The 26089-nt window shown below is 41.3% G+C and overlaps 1 protein-coding gene and 1 pseudogene across 2 annotated transcripts in view; one reads left to right on the top strand and one right to left on the bottom strand.

The window, feature by feature from the left end:
• Positions 1-5347: 5347 nt before the first annotated feature.
• The window catches only part of ECRG4 (ECRG4 augurin precursor), a 179718-nt gene continuing 158976 nt past the window's right edge, over positions 5348-26089 (bottom strand). For both annotated transcript variants that reach the window (XM_073590477.1, XM_073590478.1), the window contains 3 exons: positions 20614-20661; positions 12771-12928; positions 5348-6171 (listed from right to left, as the gene is read on the bottom strand). In XM_073590477.1, the coding sequence (XP_073446578.1) occupies positions 6010-6171; positions 12771-12928; positions 20614-20661 (368 nt within the window). In that variant the 3' untranslated portion in view covers positions 5348-6009. The remainder of the gene's footprint in view (positions 6172-12770; positions 12929-20613; positions 20662-26089) is intronic.
• Positions 18564-19693, top strand: LOC141101470 (uncharacterized; annotated as a pseudogene).

Here is a 26089-nt window from a genome sequence, read left to right as displayed (position 1 = left end):
GATCCATCAGATAGTGGATAACTTGCTGATCTCTGGGGATTTGACCACTGGGCCCCCCAGAGATTCTGAGAACAGGGGTCTGCAGTCATGCCCTGGATAGAGCAGAGTTGTGCATGTTGAGCCTCTTCTCTCTTCATTATCCATAGAGCTGCTGAGCTCTGCGCTCAGTTATTTCCATCAGTTCCGTAGACAATGAATAGAGTAGATACCAGATGATACAGATACCAGACATATACTGTAATGTAATATATACATGGTCGGGCTGTGCTGGTTCCAGCAGTTATCACATAACCATGAGGATGCACTTTGCACACTCGCTGTCATGTGCCGACTATAGTGTCACGCCACGTCTGCAGTGCTTATTCACTGACACAGCGCACTAGTTGTCACCTGACTGCAAGTATGATTGAGCTGCAACCAGCAGAACCGAATGATATCGGATGTGTTATATATATATATATATATATATATAATATACTTCCTTCTCACCCCAATATATATATATTGCTAGAGGTGTGGGAGCTAGGGGCCATATTGAACTTTTTCTATGGGGCTCTGTGATTGCTATGCACGCCCCTGCTTGCAGAAAAGTAATGAGGGCGATCTGCCTAGTTTCTCGGAGCCCGAGACTCCAGGGGTCCCATTGCCAGATTGCCCTCATCATAAGAAGCGTAGCGGGCAGGGAGTGGGGCCCAGACTCATTTTTTTGCACAGGTGTTCCAAGCTGTCAGTGTCCACCCCTGAAAATAGTTAATACATAACATTTCCCACATATCTACTTTACATCAGCACAATTTTTGAAACATAATTTTTTTTTGTTAGATGGGTTAAAAGTTGATTTCTCATTTTTACAACAAAAGTTACAAAACTATTTTTTAAGGACCACGTCACATTTGAAGTGACTTTGATGGGCCAATATGACAGAAAATACTCAAAAGTGACAGCATTCTAAAAATTGCAACCCTAAAGGTGCGCAAAACCACATTCAAGAAGTTTATTAGCCCTTCAAGTGCTTCACAGGAATTAATGGAATGTAGAAGGAAAAAATAAACATCTAACCTTTTTTCACAAAAAATTTCCATTAGACTCCATGTTTTTTACTTTCACAAGGGTAACAGGAGAAAGTGGATTGTTGTGCAATTTCTCCTGAGTTCACCGATACATTATATGTGGTCAAAAATTACTTTTTAGGCACAGTGCAAAGATCAGAAGGGAAGGATTTCCACATTACAATGCAGATTTTGCTGCACTGGTTTTATGGTGCCATGTCACATTGGCAGAGCCCCTGAAGTGCCAGAACACCAGAACCCCCCATAAGTGACCCCATTTTACAAACTAAACCTCTCAATTAACTCATCTAGGGGTACAGTGATCATATTGACTCTACAGGTGGGTCATAACATTTTAAACTATTTGGCAGTTAAGAAAAAATCATTTACATTTTTACCACCAAGATTGTGTGTTAGCCCCAAATTTTACATTTTCATACTGGCAAATGTGTAAAAATGGCATCAAAATTTGTCTCACAATTTCTGCTGAATGTAGAAATACCCCATATGTGGCTGTACAGTACTGTTTAGCCACACAGCAAGACTCTGAAGGAATGGGTGTTATTTGCCTACTGGAGCACAGTGTTTCCTAGAATAGTTTGCAGACTCCATATACAGAGCCGCTAAGTGCTAAAAAAGCAGAATCCCTCCTCAAGTGATCCCATTTTAGAAATTATACCCTTTTGGGAATTTATCTACAGGTCTAGTGACGATTTTGACCACATGGGATTTCCAGAAACAAGCAGTGGATGTTGCTGAGTGAAAATTGCAAACTGCCATTGGAGTGCCCAGTACTTTGTAGTGCCCAGTAAGTTGTAGTGACCAGTACATTATGCCCAGCTCATGCTTCTGGAGACACACAGATGTAAATTAGGCAGGCTCTCATCACTACAGAAATAACAAACATGTGGGTGCTAAATGTGGTTGTGGATGCTAAATGTGGATGTGGATGTGGGGCTCAGAAGAGAGGGGGCCATTTGGATTTGGTAGCGCAGAATTTGCTGAATTTCTTATGTGGGGCGAGGAGCCATTTTGCTTTTCCAGAGCCTTTGTGCTACCAGTAACATGGAAGCCCCCCCCCATATTTCCTTTAACAGATGACGGACCTGAGTGCGTTTTTGTGGATTGAGTTGAAGCTTTTATTTGGAATATTTTACATAACATTTAGAATTACATTCATCCAGCACTCTACGCTGAGCACTTACTTTGCGGTTTCCATCTAAATATGTGAATGGCATGACAGATGAAACACCCGAGGGATTAATTCACTATAATGAGGCAGCAGAGTTACTCTGGACTCTGACTGGCCTCTGTTCAGCGTTGTCCTTTTCAGAAGTGCACCAAACTGTGGTCACCCTGCTTTTATGCACACCTAAAGAGATGGACACCGCTGGTTCACAGGTCCTATGGCATCATTATTGGGAATCTTCTGCCGGGGTTCGATCTGAATCACTTATTTCAGAGATTTGCATGGAAACCCCAGTGTAAGCGCTCAGTGCAGAGTGCAAGATAAATGTGAACCAAGACTTATGGCAATCTTTGGGAGGCCGAATGAACAAATCAACCGATGGTGAAGAATTGGTTTTATTTTTTACACCATTCCTTGTGCGGTAGAAGTGTGTAGATGACTTTATTCTTCGGGTTGGTGCGATTATAGCGATACCAGATTTATATCAGGTTTTTATGTTTGGCTGCTGTTACAAACTAAAAATGCTTTTTATTGCAAAAACTAGCATCGCCATATTTAGACAGCTATAATTTTTCCATATTTCGGCTGACGGAGTCATGTCATGGCTTCATTTTTTGCAGACTGAGTTGACGTTTTCATTGGTACCATTTTCGGCATATAACATTTTTTTATCGCTTTCTCTTCCGATTTTTGGGCGGCAGAAAGAATAAAAACTAGCAATTCGGGAATTGTTTTTTTTTTTATATCATTCCGTGTGTTGTAAAATTGATAAAGCAGCTTTATTTTTTGGGTCAGTATGATTACAGCGATATACTTATATCTTTTTTATGTTTTGGCATTTTTACACAATAAAAACTATTTTATAGAAAAAATAATTATTTTTGCATTGCTTTATTCTGAGAGTTATAAGTTTTTTATTTTTCCGCTGACGGATCTTTATGGCGGCTGTTTTTTTGTGAGACAAGATCACGTTTTCAGTGGTACCATTTTATATATATTTGTCTTTTTGATCTCATTTTATTCCACTTTATGTTCGGCGATATGATAAAGCAGTTTTTTGCCTCCTCTTTACGGTGTTCACTGAAAGGGTTAACTAGTGAGATTGTTTTATAGAGCAGGTTGTGCCGGACGCGGCGATACCAAATCTGTGTACTTTTTTTTTTTTTTACATTAAAAAAGCACTTTCTTCACAATGCGATCGCATTGCGTTGTGTTGATGGGAGCAGGCAAGATGTTTACTCCCTGTGCGATGCTCCTTGATGTCGCTGTCACTATTGACAGCGGCTTCAGAGTGGTTAAACGTCCACATGTGCGTTGGTGCAGGATGTCAGCTCTTACATACAGCTGGCCCCTGCACCTGATCAACCACGCAATCGCGGCGACTTACAAATACTGCTGTTTGCGGGAATGCAGCTCCTTCGGTGCCATATATGTATGGTGCATGTCGGGAATTGGTTAAAAAGCTTCCCAAGGCTGAGGTATCTAGAGTTCGGGACCCAGTCCTTTGGCTGCCCTTATTTACATAGGTCACTTCTGGCACATGGTAAGGTTTTAATATTAGACAGTGTAGGACCATCCTGAAAAGGGTCACCTTGCCGCTCGTGGGATGGCTTTTATGCTTTTTTTGGTAAAAACAGTGTTACTAAGAACCTTATGTTATTTAAATGCACTTTTGCTTTTTTACTTATTTAGTTACAGCAGGGTTTATGCTCATTTTGTTTCTTGCAGTCTTTTTCTGTGATGTTGAGAGACCTAGTCAGTTACTGGAGGTTCCAGAATAGAACTGGACCTGAACTAACTGTTCATAGGCGTGTATGAAGCGGTCAGCTCAGTTCACGAGCTTCGCTGGTCGGGCCGGGCATCATAGATGTAGGAATTCAGCCTAAAGTAATGCTGCTCAAAAAGCTATATAGATTTACTACATTTATTGGTACATTGCATCACTTGCCTTATAAATAAATAAAAGGAAACCGACCATCTTTACATATAGATGTTTTATTTTAATGAAAACGTCTAAAATAATACAAGCACCATTTGTTTTTGTGCGTCAGAAACATCAGTGTGTTCTTATATCGTGTTTACACCATGTTAAGCCTGGCATTGCCTGCTATACTGTATACAGAGAACATATCTGTAGGGCTTCTTTCACCTGACCTAGGCCAAAAGAGTGCCTTCAGAGATACACATCAAGAGATCCTTCCAATGTATGCTTGTGACATAGGGTTCTAAATGTGATATGAAAATAGCTTAAAGGGGTTTTCCCATAAACAAAAATTAATTTAAACATTAACCTGTCATCAGGATTGTGCTCAGTAACCTACAGTGTCAGGTCGGCGCCATTATACTCACTAAAATGATGCCTGGGTTGAGGAAATTTGTCTTGTGGTTGTTGTTTAATCTTTATTTGTAGTTTTCAGTTAATGAGATTCTTGTGCTCCGTGGTGGCCTGTGGGGGGGTCTTCATGTGGTGCTCTGATTAGGTATTCATCAGTATGGCTTCTGACAGGTCATTGATTCTCCAGTGACCTGCGCTGTAGCATGATACGATCTATAATATCCATAATTTTATTTTATTTTGTCATATAACTTTCTTGTGAAAAAAAATTTAAATAAAATCATCTTAATCAAAATGGTGTCATTTTGATGGAGCAAATGTATTTTTTATCTTTAGCAAAAATGGCGTCGGAACCTACGCAGTAGCATGCATCTCATTGCAAATGATGCTACTGCACATTTTGATTAAGATAATTTTTTTTTCACAAGAAATATATGACAAAATCAAAAGAAAATATGGATATTATTGATCGTATCATGCTGCATGATGAATGTAATTTTTTTTAATGTTTTCAAACAATAAGATATGCAGTATATAAAATAGGGGGCAGTCAGTGAAGGATCAGTGACCTGTCATAAGCCCATAAGGATGAATATGTAAGCAGAGCAGCACATAAAGACCCCACCCCTACAGGTCGCCCCGAACCACGAGAATCTCATTAACTGAAAACTACAAATAAAGATTATATAACAATCACAGGTATCATTCTAATCAGTATAACAGCACCAACCTGAAAGTGTCTGTAGTTTACGGAACAAAATCTTGCTGACAGGTTCAGTTTAACCACTAGATCTTAAAATATTAATAAGTTTCACTATTGGATGTGTTTAAAATAGAATGTTCCTGTGCTGAGATAATCTTAAAAATGGGCCCCTGCTGTGTACTGTGTAACGACTGTGTCTGACCTGGGCAGGGGGGGGAGTGTACGGATATTACAGCTTGATATCTCAAATGATTCTTTCTTTGAGGTAAAACATTGTTTAAAAACAGGCAGAGAAATGTTTTCTCTTACAAAAAGATTCAGATGCGATCAGGTATTGTTTTCTCTGTATAGCCTCTTTTGTGTCCTCCACTTGTCAGGAGCTGTGATATAACTAGACCAAGTTCCTGCACGGCCAGACATGGCCATTACAAAGTACACATTTCTAAGATTATCTCAGCACAGGAACATTTAACTTAATCACATCCAATTCTGGAAATTATTATTGTTCCAAGATCTATTGATTAAAATCAACTTTTGTTCATGGGAAACCCCTTTAATTTGCACAACTACTTTTTAGCTTTACTAAATGTAACCATGCACAAATTATGGTATGAGTAATGCAACAGCAGTAAAATATTTAACCAACCCCACATGTTCACTGATAAGGAATACATTTGTGCCAGTGAGATAGAAAGATTTGTCTACTGCATCCTTTTTTTTTTTCAAGATAGGACTAATAATCATCATAATTCACCGCAGCTCCATGTCGGAATGTGTTTGGATTGCGTGGTCCGATTGGTGCATCTTCATCATAGTGGTGGTGGTGAAAACCTCCGTAGTATTCTGTCCCAGCACGGCGTTGGTTCATCCAGTAATCTGCATCATCTTCGTATTTCTGTGTTGAGAAAATATGGTGTATGGTTACACTTTATCGATGTATGTAAGCATTTCTACTTTTTGTGTGCAAATAACACCATAAAGCTTTACACTATGCTCAATTAATAGCAAACAAGATGTGAAAAGAGCCAATTTATTAAATTATATACTTTGTTGACACATTCTTCAACGATGATGTCCCAGGTACAGCATGTGACCACTTTAGCCATTAAGAGTCCATTTATATTCCAGGAGTGGAAACCTTTTTTCTTTGCTAACGACCTTTTGGATATTTATACCATCCCTCGGGGGCTGTACAAATTGTGCGATAACTCCTCCTGCAAAGTACATCCTGATGCTGGCATTGGTGTCAGGACGTAATCGTTCATTGCACTTGCCTCAGTGTTCAGTAGTGAACGCTGTGTGCGCGTGCTCACAGAGCGAGAAGATATTAAAATACCGATGGCTATCAAAACAAAACACAGCTGCTGGCCCAGGCAGTGTGGTTCCCAGAAATTTGCCTGGGGCCAGAAAAAAGGTCATCGAGGATCGTGATTGGCCTGTGGGACTGAGGTTTCCCACCTTCTGATTTATACAGACCGACTGGTGGCACTAAACAACTGCCAATTGGTAAAGATATACTGATCAGTGGACATTTAATAGTTAATTTACAAGGCAGATAGTGGTAAATTATGTGCATTTAACAATATGTAATGGATCAGTCAGTGCACACTGCTGCCATTGCACTCTGCCGCATGAGTCCTGTTTAAACAGGACAATGTTCTGCCAAGAACAATTATTTTTTGTGCCGCACAAAAAAATCGCTTCCCCCATGAACAATCGTTTTACTTATTCAACAGGAGATCAGCAGATAGTTTACCTTGAAAAATTATCATAAAATGAGTGTTTCTAGGAATGCTGGTTCACGATAACATTTTGAGGTAAAGAATGCGGAGACCCGTGTGTCTCAAACAGTGCTCCCCCCTCCCCCGCCAGTCCCGTAATGAAAACACAGACAGGCTTAGATGGGTTGAAACAGGTCGGTCACAGTTTATTAATAAAAAAAGCAGAGAAAGGCAATAACATGTCATAACGGGCTCATTGCCGAAGGCCCGACAGGCAATCAGGCCAATGAGCGGTTAAGAATCTTTTCCCTTCCCCACATCTTCCGCTGTGATTTAAATATCATCAACAAGGCTTTTTATATATATTATATATATTTATATATATATTTACAGTTGGGTCCATATATATTTGGACAGAGACAACATTTTTCTAATTTTGGTTCTAGACATTACCACAATGAATTTTAAACAAAACAATTCAGATGCAGTTGAAGTTCAGACTTTCAGCTTTCATTTGAGGGTATCCACATTAAAATTGGATGAAGGATTTAGGAGTTTCAGCTCCTTAACATGTGCCACCCTGTTTTTAAAGGGACCAAAAGTAATTGGACAATTGACTCCAAGGCTATTTCATGGACAGGTGTGGGAAATCCCTTTGTTATGTCATTCTCAATTAAGCAGATAAAAGGCCTGGAGTTGATTTGAGGTGTGGTGCTTGCATTTGGAAGGTTTTGCTGTGAAGGAAACATGCCGTCAAAGGAGCTCTCCATGCAGGTGAAAGAAGCCATCCTTAAGCTGCAAAAACAGAAAAAACCCATCCAAGAAATTGTTACAACACTAGGAGTGGCAAAATGTACAGTTTGGTACATCCTGAGAAAGAAAGAAAGCACTGGTGAACTCATCAAAGCAAAAAGACCTGGGCGCCCACGGAAGACAACAGTGGTGGATGATCGCAGAATAATCTCCATGGTGAAGAGAAACCCCAAGTGAACAACTCTCTCCAGGAGGTAGTCGTATCAATATCCAAATGTACCGTAGAGAGAAGACTGCATGAAAGTAAATACAGAGGGTTCACTGCATGGTGCAAGCCACTCATAAGCATCAAGAATAAAAAGGCTAGACTGGACTTTGCCAAAAAAAAATCTAAAAAAGCCAGCACAGTTCTGGAAGAACATTCTTTGGACAGATGAAACCAAGATCAACCTCTACCAGATTGATGGAAAGAGAAAAGTATGGCGAAGGCGTGGTACAGCTCATGATCCAAAGTATACCACATCATCTGTAAAACACGGAGGAAGCAGTGTGATGGCTTGGGCATGCATGGTTGCCAGTGGCACTGGGTCACTAGTGTTTATTGATGATGTGACACAGGACAGAAGCAGCCGAATGAATTCTGAGGTATTCAGAGCCTTACTGTGTGCTCAGATCCAGCCAAATGCAGCCAAACTGATTGGTCGTCGTTTCATACTGCAGATGGACAATGACCCAAAACAAAGCCAAAGCAACCCAGGAGTTTATTAAAGCAAAGAAGTGGAATATTCTGGAATGACCAAGTCAGTCACCTGATCTCAACCCAACTGAGCATGCATTTCACTTGTTAAAGACTAAACTTCAGACAGAAAGGCCCACAAACAAACAGCAACTGAAAACCACCACAGTGAAGGCCTGGCAGAGCATCAAAAAGGAGGAAACACAGCGTCTGGTGATGTCCATGAGTTCAAGACTTCAGGCAGTCATTGCCAACAAAGGGTTTTCAACCATGTACTAGAAATGAACATTTTATTTACAATTATTTAATCTGTCCAATTACTTTTGGTCCCTTTAAATACAAGGTAGCACATGTTAAGGAGCTGAAACTCCAATTTTAATGTGGATACCTCAAATGAAAGCTGAAAGTCTGAACTTCAACTGCATCTGAACTGTTTTGTTTAAAATTCATTGTGGCAATGTCTAGAACCAAAATTAGAAAAATGTCTCTGTCCAAATATATATGGACCTAACTGTGTGTGTGTGTATATATATATATATATATATATATATATATATATATATATATATCTTTTTTTTAATGTGCTAACTGTGTGTGTGTATATATATATATATATATATATATATATATACACATACTTAAACGGTGTGTGTGTGTGTATATATATATATATATATATATATATATATATATATATTTATATTTTTTTTATTTTTTTTTTTTAATGTGCTAACATAAAACAGCAATGAATATATAAGGGAGGGAGGATGGGTCAATTGCTTCCAGGGGTCAGCCGGGGGGGAGAGAAAGGCACTGACCCGAGCACCTGAATTTAACCCATGTAGGTGTGGCTGGACACCCCTAACCCTTTCATCCCGTTGGTCAGTTGGGCATCCCAATTAGCATATCACCTGGTGAGTGGTGGAAGAAGGGGAAAAATTAGGCACTGAACAGTATTTCCCTCTAGCTTTAGCCATATGGGCTCCACATTCAGAGGCATGTTCCCTAATTAGTACCGTGCCTACCATTCATCTTTACTGGTCTCTGTCATGAGATCACTGAGCCCAGTGATTGGCTGCAGCAGCCACATGTGTCTATAAAGAGATATCACACAAATGCGCATTACAGGATTAACTACATTACCAGAGATGGGCGAACCTGAACAGTAAAGTTAGGCGTTCTACACCTACTGTTCGAGCACGGACACCAAAAACAGACTTTACCAGGAAGTCTGTGTTACTGTTTGGGTTCAGCCCCCTAACACCGGTGGCAACAGACGCAGGTTGATGAGAGAAGTAGTCCTATCAGCTGATGCCAGTGACCTGAGGTAAACTTTTTACCTCTGATCACAGCTGCAGGCTCACACATGAACATGACAGCGCGGCAAACACTGCTTCTGATCAGTGGTAAAATCATTACTACTGGTCAGACAGCCATGGTTTCCATGCTGTCAGATGACAGTGTGAGCCCGCAGCTGTGATCAGATTTAAAAAGTTTAACTCAGGTCACTGGCATTGGCTGATGGTACTATTGCTCCCATCAGCCTACGCCTGCTACTGCTACAGTAATAACAGTGAGAGCAGGCAGCGGCTGTTGGGAGTATCATGAGTTCCCCTGTATTTTTGTTAACCAGCCAGGTAAAACTGACAGCTGAGGGCTGCAACCCTCAGTTGTCAGCATTATCAAGGCTGGTTATCAAGAATAAAGGGGCCCCCCATGCTGTTTTTTTTTAATTATTTAAATAATTTTAAAAAATGGTGTGCGGTCCCCCCCATTTTTGATAAACAGACTTGTTAAAGCAGACAGCTGGGGGCTGGTATTCTAAGGCTGGTAAAGGGCCATGGATATTGCCCCCTCCCCAGCCTAAAAATAGCATGACACCAGACAATACAAAGGTGACATCAGCCCCACAAATATTACCCCACTTGCCACCGCTACAGGGCAAGTGGGAAGAGCCGTGCAAAGCGCCAGAATTGGGGCATCTAATAGATGTGCCTTTTCTGAGCGGATGTGGGCTGCTATTTTTAGGCTGGATGTCTATATCCATGGCCCCTTACCAGCCTGAGAATGTCAGGCTCCAGCTGTCAGCTTTAGCTTGGCTGGTTGTCAAAAATGGGGGGAACCCATGCCAGTTTTTTTAAATTATTTTTTTAAATAATAAAAAAACAATGTGGGGACCCCTCTATTGTTGTTAACCACCCTTACTAAAGCTGACAGCTGAGGATTGCAGCCCCCATCTGTCGGTTTTGCCTGGCTGGTTATCAAAAATAACCGCTGAACCTGAACATCCAATTGTCTGCCCATCTCCAATAATAACGTCAAAGGTCATGTTCCTGCCTTTGAAATAGGCTTGCACATGAAGCCCACATCTTTCCCCACATTGTCAGGCACTGAACTGGTTAAGGAGAGTGCCTCTGACTGTGGTGCTTCCTTCCCCCCCCCCCCCGGTCCCCCCATGATTGCTGCATGCATTTTGCCTGCCAACTCCCTAAGTGTCGGGCGGAGGTTAAAATGTTTCTGGCACGTCGAGTAACCAATAGGGCCAGCAAGGGGTTATCCCAGCCCCTTCCTGTAGCTATAAAACACAGGACCACGGGTAGCCTGCCCTCTTCCCCCCGGATATAGGTCCTGGAAGCACTTGTCCCACCCTCCCTCCCTTTTATTTGGTTATGTATGTTCATTGTTTCAATATGTTTGTCTTTTGTAGATTTCAAGTCACAGCGGTGAAAGGAAGAAAAAGGCACAAAGTTACAGCTCACTGGTTGACTTGCCTGTGATTTGACAGCAGGGCATTAGGCGGCGAGCGCGCTTTAATAAAGTTGAGTGCCACTTAAATGGTTGTGTTAAAAGCATTTAATAAAGCTGTGACCGACCTTCACCCATCAACCTGGTTTATGAGTTTTAATTTTGTTATAATAAGAGTGGGGATTTGTTGGCGAGCCGGTGGGGTTTGGTTACAGGTCGCCACAGTCTTGATGGCAGATTTAATCACCGCTGGTGGCGCCGGCGGGAAGCAAGTCATTAATCCTGCCCTGCCCACCCTGTCACGTGATCGCGGGGCGCCAATGGGTTGTCATTACAACCAGGTATCTGTTGTTGACCCTCATGCCTCTCATTTTAAATCTCCTAAGGGAACTATTGAAGTAAGTAAAAAGTTTGAAAAAAAAAAGTTTTGAAAAATATTTTTGCAAAAAAACACATACATTCAAATCACCCCCGTGTTGCCTAATTGAAAATCAATACACATATTTGGTAATTTGGTATTGATGCATTCAGAAATGACTGATCTATGAAAGTATAAAATAAATTAATTTGATCGGTAAATGGAGTAACGAGAAAAAAAACTAAACTCCAGAGTAACGTTTCTTGTCCGCTACAATACTGCAATAAAATGCAGTAAGAGGCGATAAAAACATTGTATCTACTTCAAAATGGTATAAAAATGTCAGCTCAGAGCCCAAAAAAAAAGCCCTGACACAGCCCCAGATCCTGAAAAATGAAAACGTTACAGGTCTTGGAAAATGACGACACAAGCGGAATTTTTTTTCTTACTAATTTCGGATTTTTTTTTCACCACTTAAATAGAAAAAAATCTATACATGTTTAGTATTGGCGTATTTGCACTGACCTGGAGAATCGTATTGCCTGGTCAGTTTTATCATGTAAGTGAACATGGTAAATAAAAAAAAAACCCCAAAAAGCTATTATGGAATTGCACTTTCTTTGTGAGTTCACCGCTCTTGGAATTTTTTTTCCATTTGGTAAAATTTAATTGTGTCAGTCAAATGTTCAACTCTTCCCACAACAAACAAGCCCTCGTATGGCTATATTGATGAAAAAATAAAAAAAATTAGGGTTCTTGGAAGAAGGGGAGGAAAAAACGAAGGTGGAAAAACGTAAAATCACAAGGTCATGAACTGGTTAAATAAATTTACCTGGAAAACTCCCTGTGAAATATTCACAAATGCAAGTGATTAATGAATATTTTGATTATTGAGATCCATCTTTTTTATATCCCACAAGTTCCAAGCACTAATAAGCAGTCTTGGGAAATAGATATAGTATAAAAATAAATGAAAAATGTGGCACCTCTGCTCACTTGGGCACAAGTAGATAATTGTGCATATTTAGGTTAATATTCTTTTGCCACATTTCATGTTTAGTTTCATTTATAAGCAAGTTTCAGGAGACATCTACATATCAGATAATGCAGATAATGAACTTTTCCAGAATGATCGTGATTTTATTCTGTAAAGATAGCACACAGCATTTCGCACAACTTACTGTTTCATCAAAGCCCATGTAGAGGAAATGCTGGTACCACTGCTGCACCTCAGGGCGACTCCTATCCCAGAGCTGGCGCTTTGATCTCTTTAGTGTATTCAGAAACTCATTGGCTTTATTCCCATCTACGGATACAATCGTTTTTGCAGGTTCCTTAGCTAATTCCGGCAATAAGGAATAGAAATGAAAATCTAAAATTAATTGCGTGACCTACTTGACATCAAGTTAAAAAAGATACACAGTTTTTCCACTAACGGAAATATTCATCCAAGGATTATGCCATGTCCACCAACAGCCATTAAGGCTGTGTGCATATGTAAGCGTTTTTTTCGCGATTTTTAAGCGTTTTTACTGGCACTTTTTGTGCATATTGATGCGTTTTTTACCGTGAAAAAAAACGCATCGCGGTAAAAAACGCAGCATGCTCATTAATTTTGCGGAAAAGCCCGCGTTTTTAGCTATTTTCTATGAGACTGGGGACGCGTGAAAAAAATGCATCAAAGGAGTCCGGTTTTCATGCAGAAATTTTCTGCATACGTGGGCACATAGCCTTAAGGTTAGATGCTACGTGCTGTCCAAACTACAGGCAGAATGAATGAGTATCAGCCCCTGTTATAGCATACACGTAACATGGATTTTAGACACCGGTATACCCTAAGTTTATTAATAAGGTGGAAAAAGATGTTGTGTGCACATATCTTTAGTTTTAAGTGAAAACATACTTTAAAATAGGTGGTGAAAATGACTAGTCTTGGAGGTAGGCTCCCTTCAGCTGCCCTCATCTCACTCTACAGGTCTCTTCCTATGTATACATAGAACTCAGGGCCAGGACCAAAGGTAAGCGACCTTGTAAGACACTACCTCATACACCCCTCGGGAAGAGGAGGGGGGCACAATTTGAAAAAAAATTAATTACTATTAACTATGTCTTCAGGGTGCCCTGCACCTTGGTGAGTCACTGCATTCAGCAGTACAGCATAGTGATGGCCAGAGCGCAGGCACACAGGGGACAGTGTTCATGACCCGCTAACATATCTCAGGTCTGTCTGCAAGCAGGGATGGGATTCACTCGCTTTGTACTGGTTCCCCCAAACTGGTTGTTAATATGACAGCAGGCTTGCCAAACCAATAGATGCTTATCCAATTCCCAGAATTGAATGGCATTTGCATCTTTAAGATGCAAATAAATTTGAAGATATCAGTGCTCGCAATGCAGGGGCAGTGTGATGAAGTCACCTCATCAGGTTGCTGACATCCGTGCGGCACCTCAAAGTCAGCAAAGACATGGGATGTGGTAGGTGCTCCATAGTGGAGCCAAAGATTCAAAGGAACTTTACTGCAGATGGCATGTGGATATGGAAGTCTGCTATACAGAGGGAGTAATAGTGGGAGCAGAGAGTGTAAAGAGGGTGCAATATTATGGCAAAGTCTGAAGATGGGAACAGTATGGCAAAGCAGCAGCATGGAAGGACATTGAAAAACAGAACAGCATCATGCACCAATCAGTAGGCACCAGACTAATCCCCCATGACTATAAGCAGGAAAGGACTTTTGATTACATTCCCCTTAGGGTGGATCCCATACTGCACATAATATACCTCTCTCAGACACCACTGTTCATTGGTTTGTTTGCCCCTTTTTTTGCCCTGGCACTTTACTTTAATATGCACTGGCACTTTGTCTTTGCATATATAGGAGCAGATTAAATTTATACTGTACATATGCATGGTTGTTCTGCCCATTCTGTGCAGCAAGGTATTTTTTAAGTGCTGTTCCAGCTATGGCCATTAGGTGTCATAGTTGCCTTTCTCTTTCTTATTCATGTGTTTGGAATCTTCTGTTCCCCCAAATGGTTAACTGTTCGGAACCACCCCTCCTTCCTGCCCGGGCTTGCAGCATGTAACCATTCCTGCCAAACTCTTGAGTAGCCCACATGTGCTCAGCTCCATGCAAACCACTGCTTATAACAAGTGGATTTCGGTAAGGTTTAATGCATTTATGTAAACTATGCTATGCATTTGTGTTTGCTGGCCATAATACATGCCTCATGATGTTTGCAATGCATGTTCAGCTCCTGTAATGCTAATACACTGCATGATAGTTATATGCATCCTCTGTTCAGTGAGTGCAAAGCAGGCAGCCATTAGTTGTTTTAGATATCTTTCTCTTTTACTGCTGTGTATGTTGTATTGCTCAGCTTCTATAATGCATGCTACCGATATAACAGCATCCTGTATCATTGCTACTGTTGTGATAATACCTTGTATTGATGTGATTACCTGGCAGTATTTGTGTATTGTATATTATCTACCAGTACTGACATGCTGCATTATGTTTCTTATAGTTTTACCTGAATCATCCACATTGTGTACAATATCTGAATCATCCATAACTGTGTTCCACAATCTCTGATATCATCTACAACTTTTTACAACAACCCCTGATCTCATTTACTACTGTGTTCTACTATACCATCTGTTATCATCTTCCACCGTTGTCCATATCATCTCAATAAATATAGACTTAAACACCCATACCTGTCTTGTTTCTAGGAGTGGATGAAAGGTTAAGCCGTATGCTGGAATCCACACAGCGTCATACGTGGAAGAAGGCAGAACAATGGTTGTTGGAATATGTTTGGTGCAACAACTCCATTCCTGTCTATGAGTGTTTAGTTGCTAGATTTGTATGCTGTTCATAAATTTAGAACAAAAAACTCCCAGAAGCTCACACAGGGATAGCATGTGACTGTATTTCCTTTTTTCCTGTGTCTGTGTATGAGAGAAGCAGTCTGCTGTAGATGATGCACAGATAGGGTCCCGTTACACTAAACAACGCACCAGCAATCCCGACAACGATACGACCTGGTCAGGATCGCTGGTGCATCGCTACATGATCGCTGGTGAGCTGTCAAACAGACAGATCTCACCAGCGATTAGGACCAGCGAGCACGCTGGTATCCAGGGTACACAGTGGGTAACTAAGCCAGAGGGAGACCAACGATTAAAAAATGGCCCAGGACATTCCTGCACAATCAGCGATACCCGGCGGGGGGGCCAGTCACTGATGCGTGCCACACACAGCGAGATCGCTGTTGTGTCACAAAATCGGTGACGCATCAGCGATCTTGCTAGTGATCTCGCTTAGTGTGAAGTACCCCATAGAGACACACAAATGATTTATTCCTGATCTATTAAGCTTATCATATATTGTTCCTGAATGTTCCTGAATAAAGAAGCTCTGTTGTCACACGCTTGGAAAGTATCCTGAATAATCCACCCAGAGTGACACAGAACCCCAGAGTAACACAGCAACAGAAGCCCAAAGCAAAAGTAGCACAGACCAACAGAGAAGATGTCCACTAGCAGCAATCCTGTCACGTTCTCAGTGCCAAGCCTCACTAACCAGAACTACCAGTCCTGGAAATTCAAGGTTAAGATGCTGCTTATATGAAAAGGTATGTGGAAATATACTCAGGAACAAGTGAGTCATCCATTACCAGTTCATTGGCTAGAGAAGGATCACAAAGCACAATCTCACTCAGTGTAGATGATAATCAGATTGTGCATATATGCAAGTTTGCAACTGCACAGGAGATGTGAGATGAGTTACAGAAAGTGCATGAAAGATTGAATCTCAGCAATAATCTTTATCTCATGAGAAAGCTGTATCAGTCTAAGCTACCTGATGGACAGAATATGCAGGACTATATAAGAAACACCACAGAGATTGTGGAGCATCTCAGGGGTTTCGGAGAAGAAATTAAAGATTTTCATGTTGCTGCTCTTCTATTAAGTGGTCTTCCGGAGAGTTATGACACACTTGTGACTGCATTAGATGCACGGCCAGATGATGAGCTGACACTAGAGTATGTTAAAGGCAAATTTGTGAATGAATTCAAGAGAAAAATGCAGCATGTAAGCAGCAGTAATGAATCCAGAGCAGAAACCGCATTAAAGACACAGGATTTCCCTAAATATAAGAGCAATCTAAGAGAAACTCGTGATTGTTTTGTAAAAAGCCTGGCAACCTTAAAGCAGACTGCAGAATTTGGAAAGCAAGAATGAGTCAGCTTAAAAAGCAGAACAGGCTTAAAACAGCTGTAAAGGAAGATTCTGCATGTGTTGAAACTGCATTTACAGTAATGCCAGTACAGGCTCATCTGCAAAGCATATATAGTGTATAAATTCTGATGCAAGCAGTCATATGACAAGAGTTATTCACTGACCTTAATGAAAGCAAGTCAGAAAAGGTCATCTTAACTAATGGTCACTATATGACTTCAGAAGGAGTAGGAGACAGCTACCTCCACTATCCAGTTTCCTCAGCACAAAGCAGAAAGATCCCAATAAAGCATGTTCTCTATGTTCTCAGTCTTGAAAGCAATCTTCTGTCAGTAAAGAAGCTCATGTAAAAGGGGAATGTAGTTACTTTTAAAGATAACAGCTGCATCATCTCAAAGAAGGGTCGCACTCTTGCAGAAGGAAAAATCCAAGATGAACTTTATCATCTAAAATGTAAAGAAAGAGTGTACAGTGCTAGATAAGATCTACATAAGAACTGTATCCATGTATGGCACAGACGTCTTGGACACAGAGACCCAGAAGTAGTAAGGAAGCTAGCTCAACTTGCAAATGATATTGAAATCAACCAGTGTGGTCAAATGATGAAGTGCACTAGCTGTCTAAAAGGGAAAATGTCCAGAAAATCCTTTCCTAAAATAAGCACCACTAGATCTGCACAGCCTCTGGATCTGATACATAAAGATGTGTGTGGTCTAATGAGTGTTCAAACTCCTAGCAAAAAGAGATATTTTCTCCCATTTATTGATGACTACTCCAGATATACAGTCGCTTACCTGCTTCACAGTAAGGATGAAGTTCCACAGAAACTTGAAGAATATCTTGCTGTAGTATTTAGCATTTTGGAAGAATTCCAAAAGCCCTGCGTGCAGATAATGGAACCGAATATACAAGTGGTAAGGTGCAAAACATTTTGAAAACGAATAGAATCGTATCCCAGACTACCATTCCATACAACTCAGAACAAAATGGCATTGCAGAAAGAAAGAACTGTACTCCCTGTGAAATAGGAAGAAGTATGTGTTTGATGCAAATCTACCTACAACGTATTGAGGAGAAGCCATCTTGCCAGCATGCTATCTTCAAAACAGAGTGCCAGGTAAAGCCACAAATAAAACTCCATATGAGCCATGGAACTGAGAGAAGCATAACCTGAAGCACCTCAAGATATTTGGAAGCAAAACCTTTATGTATGTTCCCAAACAAAACGTTCAAAGTGGGAATCACATGCAAAGCAAGGAGTCCTGGTGGACTATAGCAAAACTCAAAAAGGATACAGAATCCTGCACCCAGAGACCAACACAGTAACAATCAGCAGAGATGTAGTGATTGATGGAAACTCTGTATTGAACAAATTCCATGAAGTTACACCAATTATTCAACCAAAGAAGCAAGAATCTCAATAATCAATCCTGCTCTGAAGCCACCAAGGAAGACACAAAAGAGCCAAGTCAACCTCCAGTCAGGAGATCAGAAAGGACAAACAAAGCAATCCCAGCTAGACGCCTTTCTTATATGGTCAGAACACTTCCTGAACCAGAGCCACAATCATGGCAAGAGATGCAAAAACTGCCTGTTCACAAGAAGCAGAAGTGGATAAATGCCACTAATGAGGAGATGGAGTCACTTCACCAACTCCAGACATGCGAGTTTACTGAGCTGCCACAAGGAAAAAGAGCTATTGGATGTAAGTGGGTCTTCAAAAAGAAATATGACTCAGAAGGTAACGTTCACTGGTTTAAGGCAAGATCAGTCACAAAAGGGTACTCGCAAAAGTATGGTTAAGATTATGATGCTACATTTTCTCCAGTTGCAAAACAAACCACATTCAGAACTTTAATGTCCATAGCTGCAGTTCAATAGATGACAGTGAGACATTTTGACATCAAAACAGCCTTCTTACATGGTAACATTGAGGAAGAGTTGTACATGAGCCAACCAGAGGGATATATTAAAAAGGGTGAAGAGCACCTTGGTTGTAAAAAAGAAATGTAGTGAAGTAGTGGATGTATGCTCTCCTATATGTAGACGATGTAATCATGTGTCATCAAGATCAAAAGGAAATTGCAAAGCTAGGTGAAATTCTCAACCAGCACTTTGAGATTAAGGACCTTGGAAATGTGATATATTATTTGGGAATCCAAATTCAGAGAGAGGAAGATGGGCGTTTTCTTCTCAACCAAAGTTTTAAAATTTCCACTATCCTAAACCTGTTTGGAATTTTGGAAGCCAAAGGTGCGTAAACACCAATGGATCCATCCTACTTAAAGTTGGAAGGAGAAGAAGATCTGCTGTCCAGCAATGAGAGATACAGACAAGCAGTGGGGGCGTTTCTGTACAAATCAATCACAACTCGTCCGGATATCACAGCCACAGTTGGAATTCTCTGCCGACGTGTAAGCAATCCACGCCAAAGAGACTGGAATGCAATTAGGTGAATTATTCAATATCTTAAAGAAACTCAAAAGCTAAATCTTAAGATATCCACATCAGGAGATCTCACTCTCCGAGGTTATGTGGATGCAGATGGGGCTGGAGATACAAGTGGTCGGAAATCAACAAGTTGTTACTTATACAAGTTAGGAGAAAATTCAATTTCTTGGTCCAGCAGAATACAAGTGTCAGTCGCATTATCTTCTACAGAAGCAGAATATATGTCTGCTGCTTATGAAAGTCAAGAAGTAATTTGGTTGAAACAACTTTTGGAAGATTTCGGTAAGCTATTAGCTCAAACAACAGTTATCTATGAGGACAACCAAGGATGCATTAAACTTGCCAACAGTGAGATTAGTGCAAGGACTAAGCACATTGATGTAAAACATCACCACTTACATGGCTTAGTGGAACGTGGTGTACCCAAGTTTGCTTATTGTGAGTCCGACAAGATGATAGCTGATGGTATGACAAAGCCATTATCAAGAGCCAAGTTTGTCGACTTCAGAAATGCAATGGGACTAACAGGATAAGTAGCTGTTGAGTGGGGGTGTTGGAATATGTTTGGTGCAAAAAATCCCAGAGGCTCACACAGGGAGAGCATGTGACTGTATTTCCTGTTTTTTTTCTGTGTCTGTGTATGAGAAAAGCAACCTGCTGTAGATGCTGCACAGATAAAGACACACAATTGATTTATTCCTGGTCTATTAAGCTTATCATATATTGTTCCTGTTTGTTCCTGAATAAAGAAGCTCTGTTGTCACACGCTTAAAGAGTATCCTGAATAATCTGCTGCCAACAATGGTTCATAAGAGCGGACTGTATGCCAGTTGTAGTTCATATGGGAGGGAAGGTGTGGACGCAATATTTTATAGGAGTGGACAGTGCAACACAGGAGTGATATTGCAAGGGTTATATTCTGTGCAGGGAAGACAGTGACAAGCAATTATTAATTTAGGCGCAATTATTTATTCAGGGACATTGCATGGGTGGATATTTTTATGCAGGGATCATTATAATCACACTGTTATTTTTAATGGGACCATTCTGGAATGCAGTGAAAGAGGTGTGGCCCATGCACAGTCTTATAGTGTCATTAGCCAGGGTCAGGGACACACCCCTAAGTGATAGTGCACAGTTCTCAATTTATTCATACACTTTTAGGAGAAATGACAGTGGAATCATACAGAGCACAGATATAAAACCGATGGTTCCACATTTTTACTAAAATAGATCTGCCAAGAGAGCGAGTCAGTACGTTTCATGTTGTGTTAGAAAGACTGTAGTGCAATTCTTTAATTTAGGATTATAAGCAGAAACTGACTTACCTTCTCTTTTCTGAAGCATCATTCGCAGTTTGTTCCCACTGGAAACATCTAGAAATATATCACATATTTATCATTGCTTGTGTACAGCATTCACAATTCATCTTACATCTGGTTAACAACTTTTTGCTATGTATGTTTGACTAGTCCTGTAGAAAACATTGTGGAAATAAAAATCACTGTTCTTGCTGTATACTATATGTACTTAAATGAAATCTGAACTATAATGAGCTGATAATGGCAAACCCATTGTTTTTGTTTGCAGATGTTTTATTATTAGCCCCATCCTGACCCACGTTCCTCTGCTTGACTACATCGCGTTGGGGTTGTCAAAGAAGCAAAGTAAGGTGGGGCTTGGTGGGGAAAAGAACTGGAGAACCAGAGGCTTGGGAAGTGCTTTGACACACCCACAGCACCTAAGCTTCATTTGCATATTTTTCAGTCAGGGAGAAACAGATTGCATAAGTAGAGCTGTGGATGGCATTAACTTTCACAGAGCAACATGACTATATAAATAGTTTGGTGGGGGGAGGCGTTGATCCTTCTGACAGATTATTTTTAAAGGTAATCTGTCACCCCATTTTTCAACTATCAGCTGCGGCCACCGCCATCAGGGGCTTATCTACAGCATTCTGTAATGCTGAAGATAAGCCCCCGATGTAACCTGAAAGAGAAGAAAAATGAGTTATATTATACTCACCCAGGGGCGGTCCGGTCCGATGGGTGTCGCCGTCCCGTCCGGCGCCTCCCATCTTCTAACGGTGACGTCCTCTTAAGTGAGGTCTCCCGATCTGACCCCCTTAGACTTTTATCTTTGGGGTCATCTGAACGGTATTGTCTATGCTGTGAAGATTTAATTTTGGCATGTTTCAATAGCCGCCATGGGAGGCTAGAAGCATTCACTACTTGATCGGCTCTGCTACATCTAGGTGATGCTCAGATCACTTATATGTAGCAGAAATACAGCAACAACCATAGAGGTCACCAGGAGACCTCTGTTTGTTATGACAATGCATCGCTGACCCCCGATCATGTGCCCGGAAGTGCTAGTTAAATGCCGCTGTCAACGTTTGATAGCGGCGTTTAACTAGTTAATAGGAGCAGGTGGATCGCGATTCCACCTGCGCCTATTGCGGGCAGAGCCCTCATCAAAGCGGGGGAGATGTCCAATGATGGACTGTGTCCATCATTGGACATTAAAGGATTAAATGTGAAGTGCGACTAGTGTTGTGGAAACTTGCAGGTCAAGTCACTTGTCTCTGGTAGACTTCATTGGGGAAATTGTAGACCTGGTATATCTGTAGCCCTTACAGTAAGCTCTTTGAACTGTGAGCATTGATCATTATTATATTAAAAGGGTTGTCTCCGCTTATTTTTTCACAGGAGTGCACTGCTCCCGGCCCCTGGCTTCCTGCTTTGTTGCGGGCAATGCACGCCTGGTAATTGACCGCCTGGAGCGTCAGTGAAACTATGGTTGCACTGCTGGTACAATATAAGTGCTGACCAATGCTACTAGCAAAGGCAATTTTGCTTCTCAAGTACGGAAAAAGCACAGGGGAGCTAAAGCTGGTCAGATCCTCCAATCTGACTCAGAGCGGTGCAAGCAAATGCTAAAGTATAGAGTCTACTAGCTGAACCGGCTCCTTACATAGATAACCAGCCACTCTAAGAAAATATGGTGGAACAAGCTGAACCCATTAGGAATTAAGTCCCTCTGTTTTTGAGAACAAAGAAGATTATTAATAAGAAGTGAACTGCACAATTGGTTGATTTTACTTTGCAAATTTTAACCACATAAGAACATGAGACCGCCGCTTTACATTTCAATCATCCTCTTGGTGGTGGTCACTCTAGACTCTATGTAAGGGTTTGGAGAGTGACTGTTGTGTTCCTGCCACTGAAGACAACAATCACGTAAAGTGAAAGAGTCATAGATTTTTGTACATGTGTTGTGATATGTAAAGTTTGAACTATGTCATGAGGTTTTAGGAATGTAATGTGTAATAATGCATAATGTTTTGGGTAATGGTGCTGCTGTGTAGGTACTGTAAAGGTAATTCCTAGTTTGAGTAATATACACTCCAGCACGAGTATAGGGTAATCACAGGATAAGACATAGAATAAAATTTAGGACATAAGATAAAGTGTAATAGGCACTGTAAGTGCAATATGCTTACTGAATACTGTCAGAAGATAGTGACTGTAGTTCAGTAGTGATGTTAGAATGTAAGTGAAAGTTTAGATCTGCACAGTAACAGGCTGCAAGGAAAGATATAGTTAAGTGTTTGATCTAGCCAACAGTGGGAGGGGTTAGGGCCAAATAATAAAAAAAAAATAGCAAGTCAACTTTCCTCTAGAAACAGGAAGCTAAGTGACAAGGTGAAGTTCAAGGTGCAGTGGGCTGATAGCAGATGTGAGTACAAAATGTTCTGGGTGGTATGAGGCCTTACAAAATGGATCTCTAATATACTGTGGGACTGAAGTGGAAATCGCTGGGACTGACAGGATCAGTGGATGTAGGGATACACTAATGAGCAAAAGGGTAACAATGTTTTAAACTTTTGACTTTCAGGCTCTATGTCTCACTATCTACTACTGCTTCGAACATGAGTACCATCATTTATTGACTAGCATCTTTGCTATATCATGCATAAATTCAACTTGCAACTATTTACCATAATTAGTTATGCCGATTCTTGTCATGTCTCTGCATTGTTACTGTTTTTTTCTTGGTGGTGGAAAAATCTTTTTCTTCCTGTATACTGCAAAATGCAACCTGTTTTCACATTCCCTAACAGATCAGTGTGTTTTTAAGTTGTTACCACATGAAAGGTCACTGGTTCAAATCTTGGAGCAGCCATGAAGATTTCCCAAAAAAAGAGAAACCGCATCATCCAGCTCATCGATAGCTGTCTCTCGGGAAAAAATAATTGCCAAACTGCATCATGTGAGTGCCATGACTGTTGGAATAATACGAAATGAAGTCCGCCCATTCAAAAGCCAAGAGGTGGACGTCGAAGCAAAATATCTGAGTCAACAAGTTAGCTCATCACAAAGTCAATCAGTTCTGGACAACAAACATGGCAATGGAGGTGGCATGTATGTTTTTTACTAATGAGATCACAGATGTCCATGAAAGCACCATGCGATGCACATTACACAAGTCTGGAATGGTATTTAAAAAAAAAGGTGAAGAAGCCTCAACCTCAACAGAAGCGTTGGCTTGAATTTGCAAAAATGTTGAAAAGTGCATAGTAGAAGTCTGGAAAAAGGTAATTTGGAGGAATGAGTTGAAAGTCGATAGGCTAGGCTCTGATGGGTGTAAGTGAGTGTGGAAGAAACAAGGGAAAAAGAGGCTAATGAATCGAGAAATTAATGGAACTGTGAAGTTCGGTGGAGAAACCTGATATTGGGTTGTTTCACAGCCAAAGGCATTGGATACTCGACTTAGATCAATGGTGGTTTCAATGCTGGTTTCAAAGCTGAGCTATATGTGAGTATCCTACAAGACAAGTTAATTTGTATACTCGAGTTTTATTGATGTAACACCTGCACAGGGAACTGTCAGAGCATCTACCGGCATGCTGGAGCTTACACATTGTAAGAGGAGTTTTGCAGTGGCTGTTAAACAGGGACCTACAGACACTAATCGTTTTTCTCCTGAGTGGCAGAAGACTACAACTCCCAGGGATCCTTGTTCCAGTGAGATGATAGAAGAAGGGAGGAGGAGGGACTTGGGGGAGGATGCTGTGGAGGAAGTGAAAGGAAATGTGCAGAGGAGAGAGAACGTGGCAGCTGCTGGTTATGAGAGAGCGGTGTGGATCTTGATTCCCCTAAGTTGCAGAGTGTGGGGGACCCCGCGGAGATACCTGTGTTGCTGGAGAGAGCAAAGATCCAGAGAGTTCGGCCGGCACTCCCATCGGAAAAAGGTCTAAATCCTGCAGCCCTCAGCTGGAGTCCAAAGAATCCTCCGGTCATTAGAGACACAGTAAGTGCCCTTATGAGATTTGTGGTTCTATCAGCGCTATTTACAGTGAGTACAAGGCAACATAAACTATTGACATCAATGTTCATCTAAGTGCGCCCACGACTGTTACTTTGTGCGCCAACATCCGCGGCAACTGGGCCCCAACATTTGTACTGAGTAAATACAGAAGAGGGAGACTTTGCCACGTTATATTTGCAGGGTTGGAGTTTAATTAGACGGTGACGTGTATATGACTTTTATGTTTATTCCTTTAAACCCACCTCAATTCTACTTTATAGCAATAAATCTGTTAAACTGTTTTACTCCTGCTTCCTGAGTGTGTACTGAGCTGTGGCAGGGGTTTCCCGAATCAGCCCCTGGCAGAAGATAACTCTTCTTCTGCAGCCCAGAGACAGAGCTCCAATCAAGATTCGGGTGGAGGCACTGCATACAAAAGTGGTGAGACCCTCCATAACACCCAGGGTACAGTGGTAGCCCTAAAGGGGTGTTACAGTGGAGGCACTGCTGAGATTTCAGAACTAACACATGAGTTTTACTATGGAGACTTTAACAGAGCAAGAAGCGTATTTGTGGTGTGAAGAGATGGAGGTTGCAGCTGAACAAAGCTTTGCAGTGAGTGGTGAGCTCCGTGATGCGTCTGATGAGGAGACACTGAAAATAGTTAACCGACTAACTGAACTTGCCCACCCTAAAGTGGTCGACTGCAGGAAGGAAAAAGGGGGACAATTACCCACAGCCCTGATCTCGACAGGGCAGATTTTAAGGAAAGAATATTTCCCATCCATGATAACCGTGTCCCCAGAGCATGGTAGACAATGGAAGATCACTTGACCTATTGAGTCCGAAGTGGAGACGCAGCAACAGGGATCAACCACTCAGCCTAGAAAGACTAGTGTAAGTCCGCCCTCTACTCCATTTAGGGCCAGTCAGGAAGAGACAGCTGCCCCTGCTGATGTGCTTATGACAGCGATGAAAAAGTTAGTCAGTCAGTTCGCAAAGATGCAGCCAGAGGGGAACTACCGTCGCCTAAGAACTTTTTTGGGTGCCCTCCCCACCCCTGCTGGAGAAGAAGGCTATGATACTTGGAGGGATGTCACTTTGCTGTGCTTAGAAGAGTGGCAGTGCACCGATGCTGTGAAGAAGCAGAGAATAGTAGAAAGTTTGAGGGGTACTGCTATGGACGTGGTGCAGGCTGCTTGGCGGAGCAAGCCACAAGCAACATCAAGATTATATGAGTGCTTTAGAAGATGCTTTTGGATCCCCTGAAGATGCTACTGATCTTCTCTATAAACTCCGTACCACCTACCAACTGCCAGATGAGAAGATGTCTGACTATCTCTACCAACTAGACAAGCTGGTTCATAGATTAGTATCTAAAGGTGGAGTCAGCCCTACAGAAGTTGATCAGTTTCGCCTGGAACAAGTACTCAGAGGAGCTCTCACGCATGATCCAATTGCCCAGCGGATGAAGTCTTGTGATAGAGAAGATTC

Source organism: Dendrobates tinctorius, unplaced genomic scaffold (genome assembly GCF_039654945.1).
Source record: "Dendrobates tinctorius isolate UK_male_01 unplaced genomic scaffold, ASM3965494v1 ptg000117l, whole genome shotgun sequence".
NCBI lineage: Eukaryota > Metazoa > Chordata > Amphibia > Anura > Dendrobatidae > Dendrobates > Dendrobates tinctorius.
Note: the sequence above shows the minus strand (reverse complement) of the source record. Positions and strands in the feature narration are given on the sequence as shown.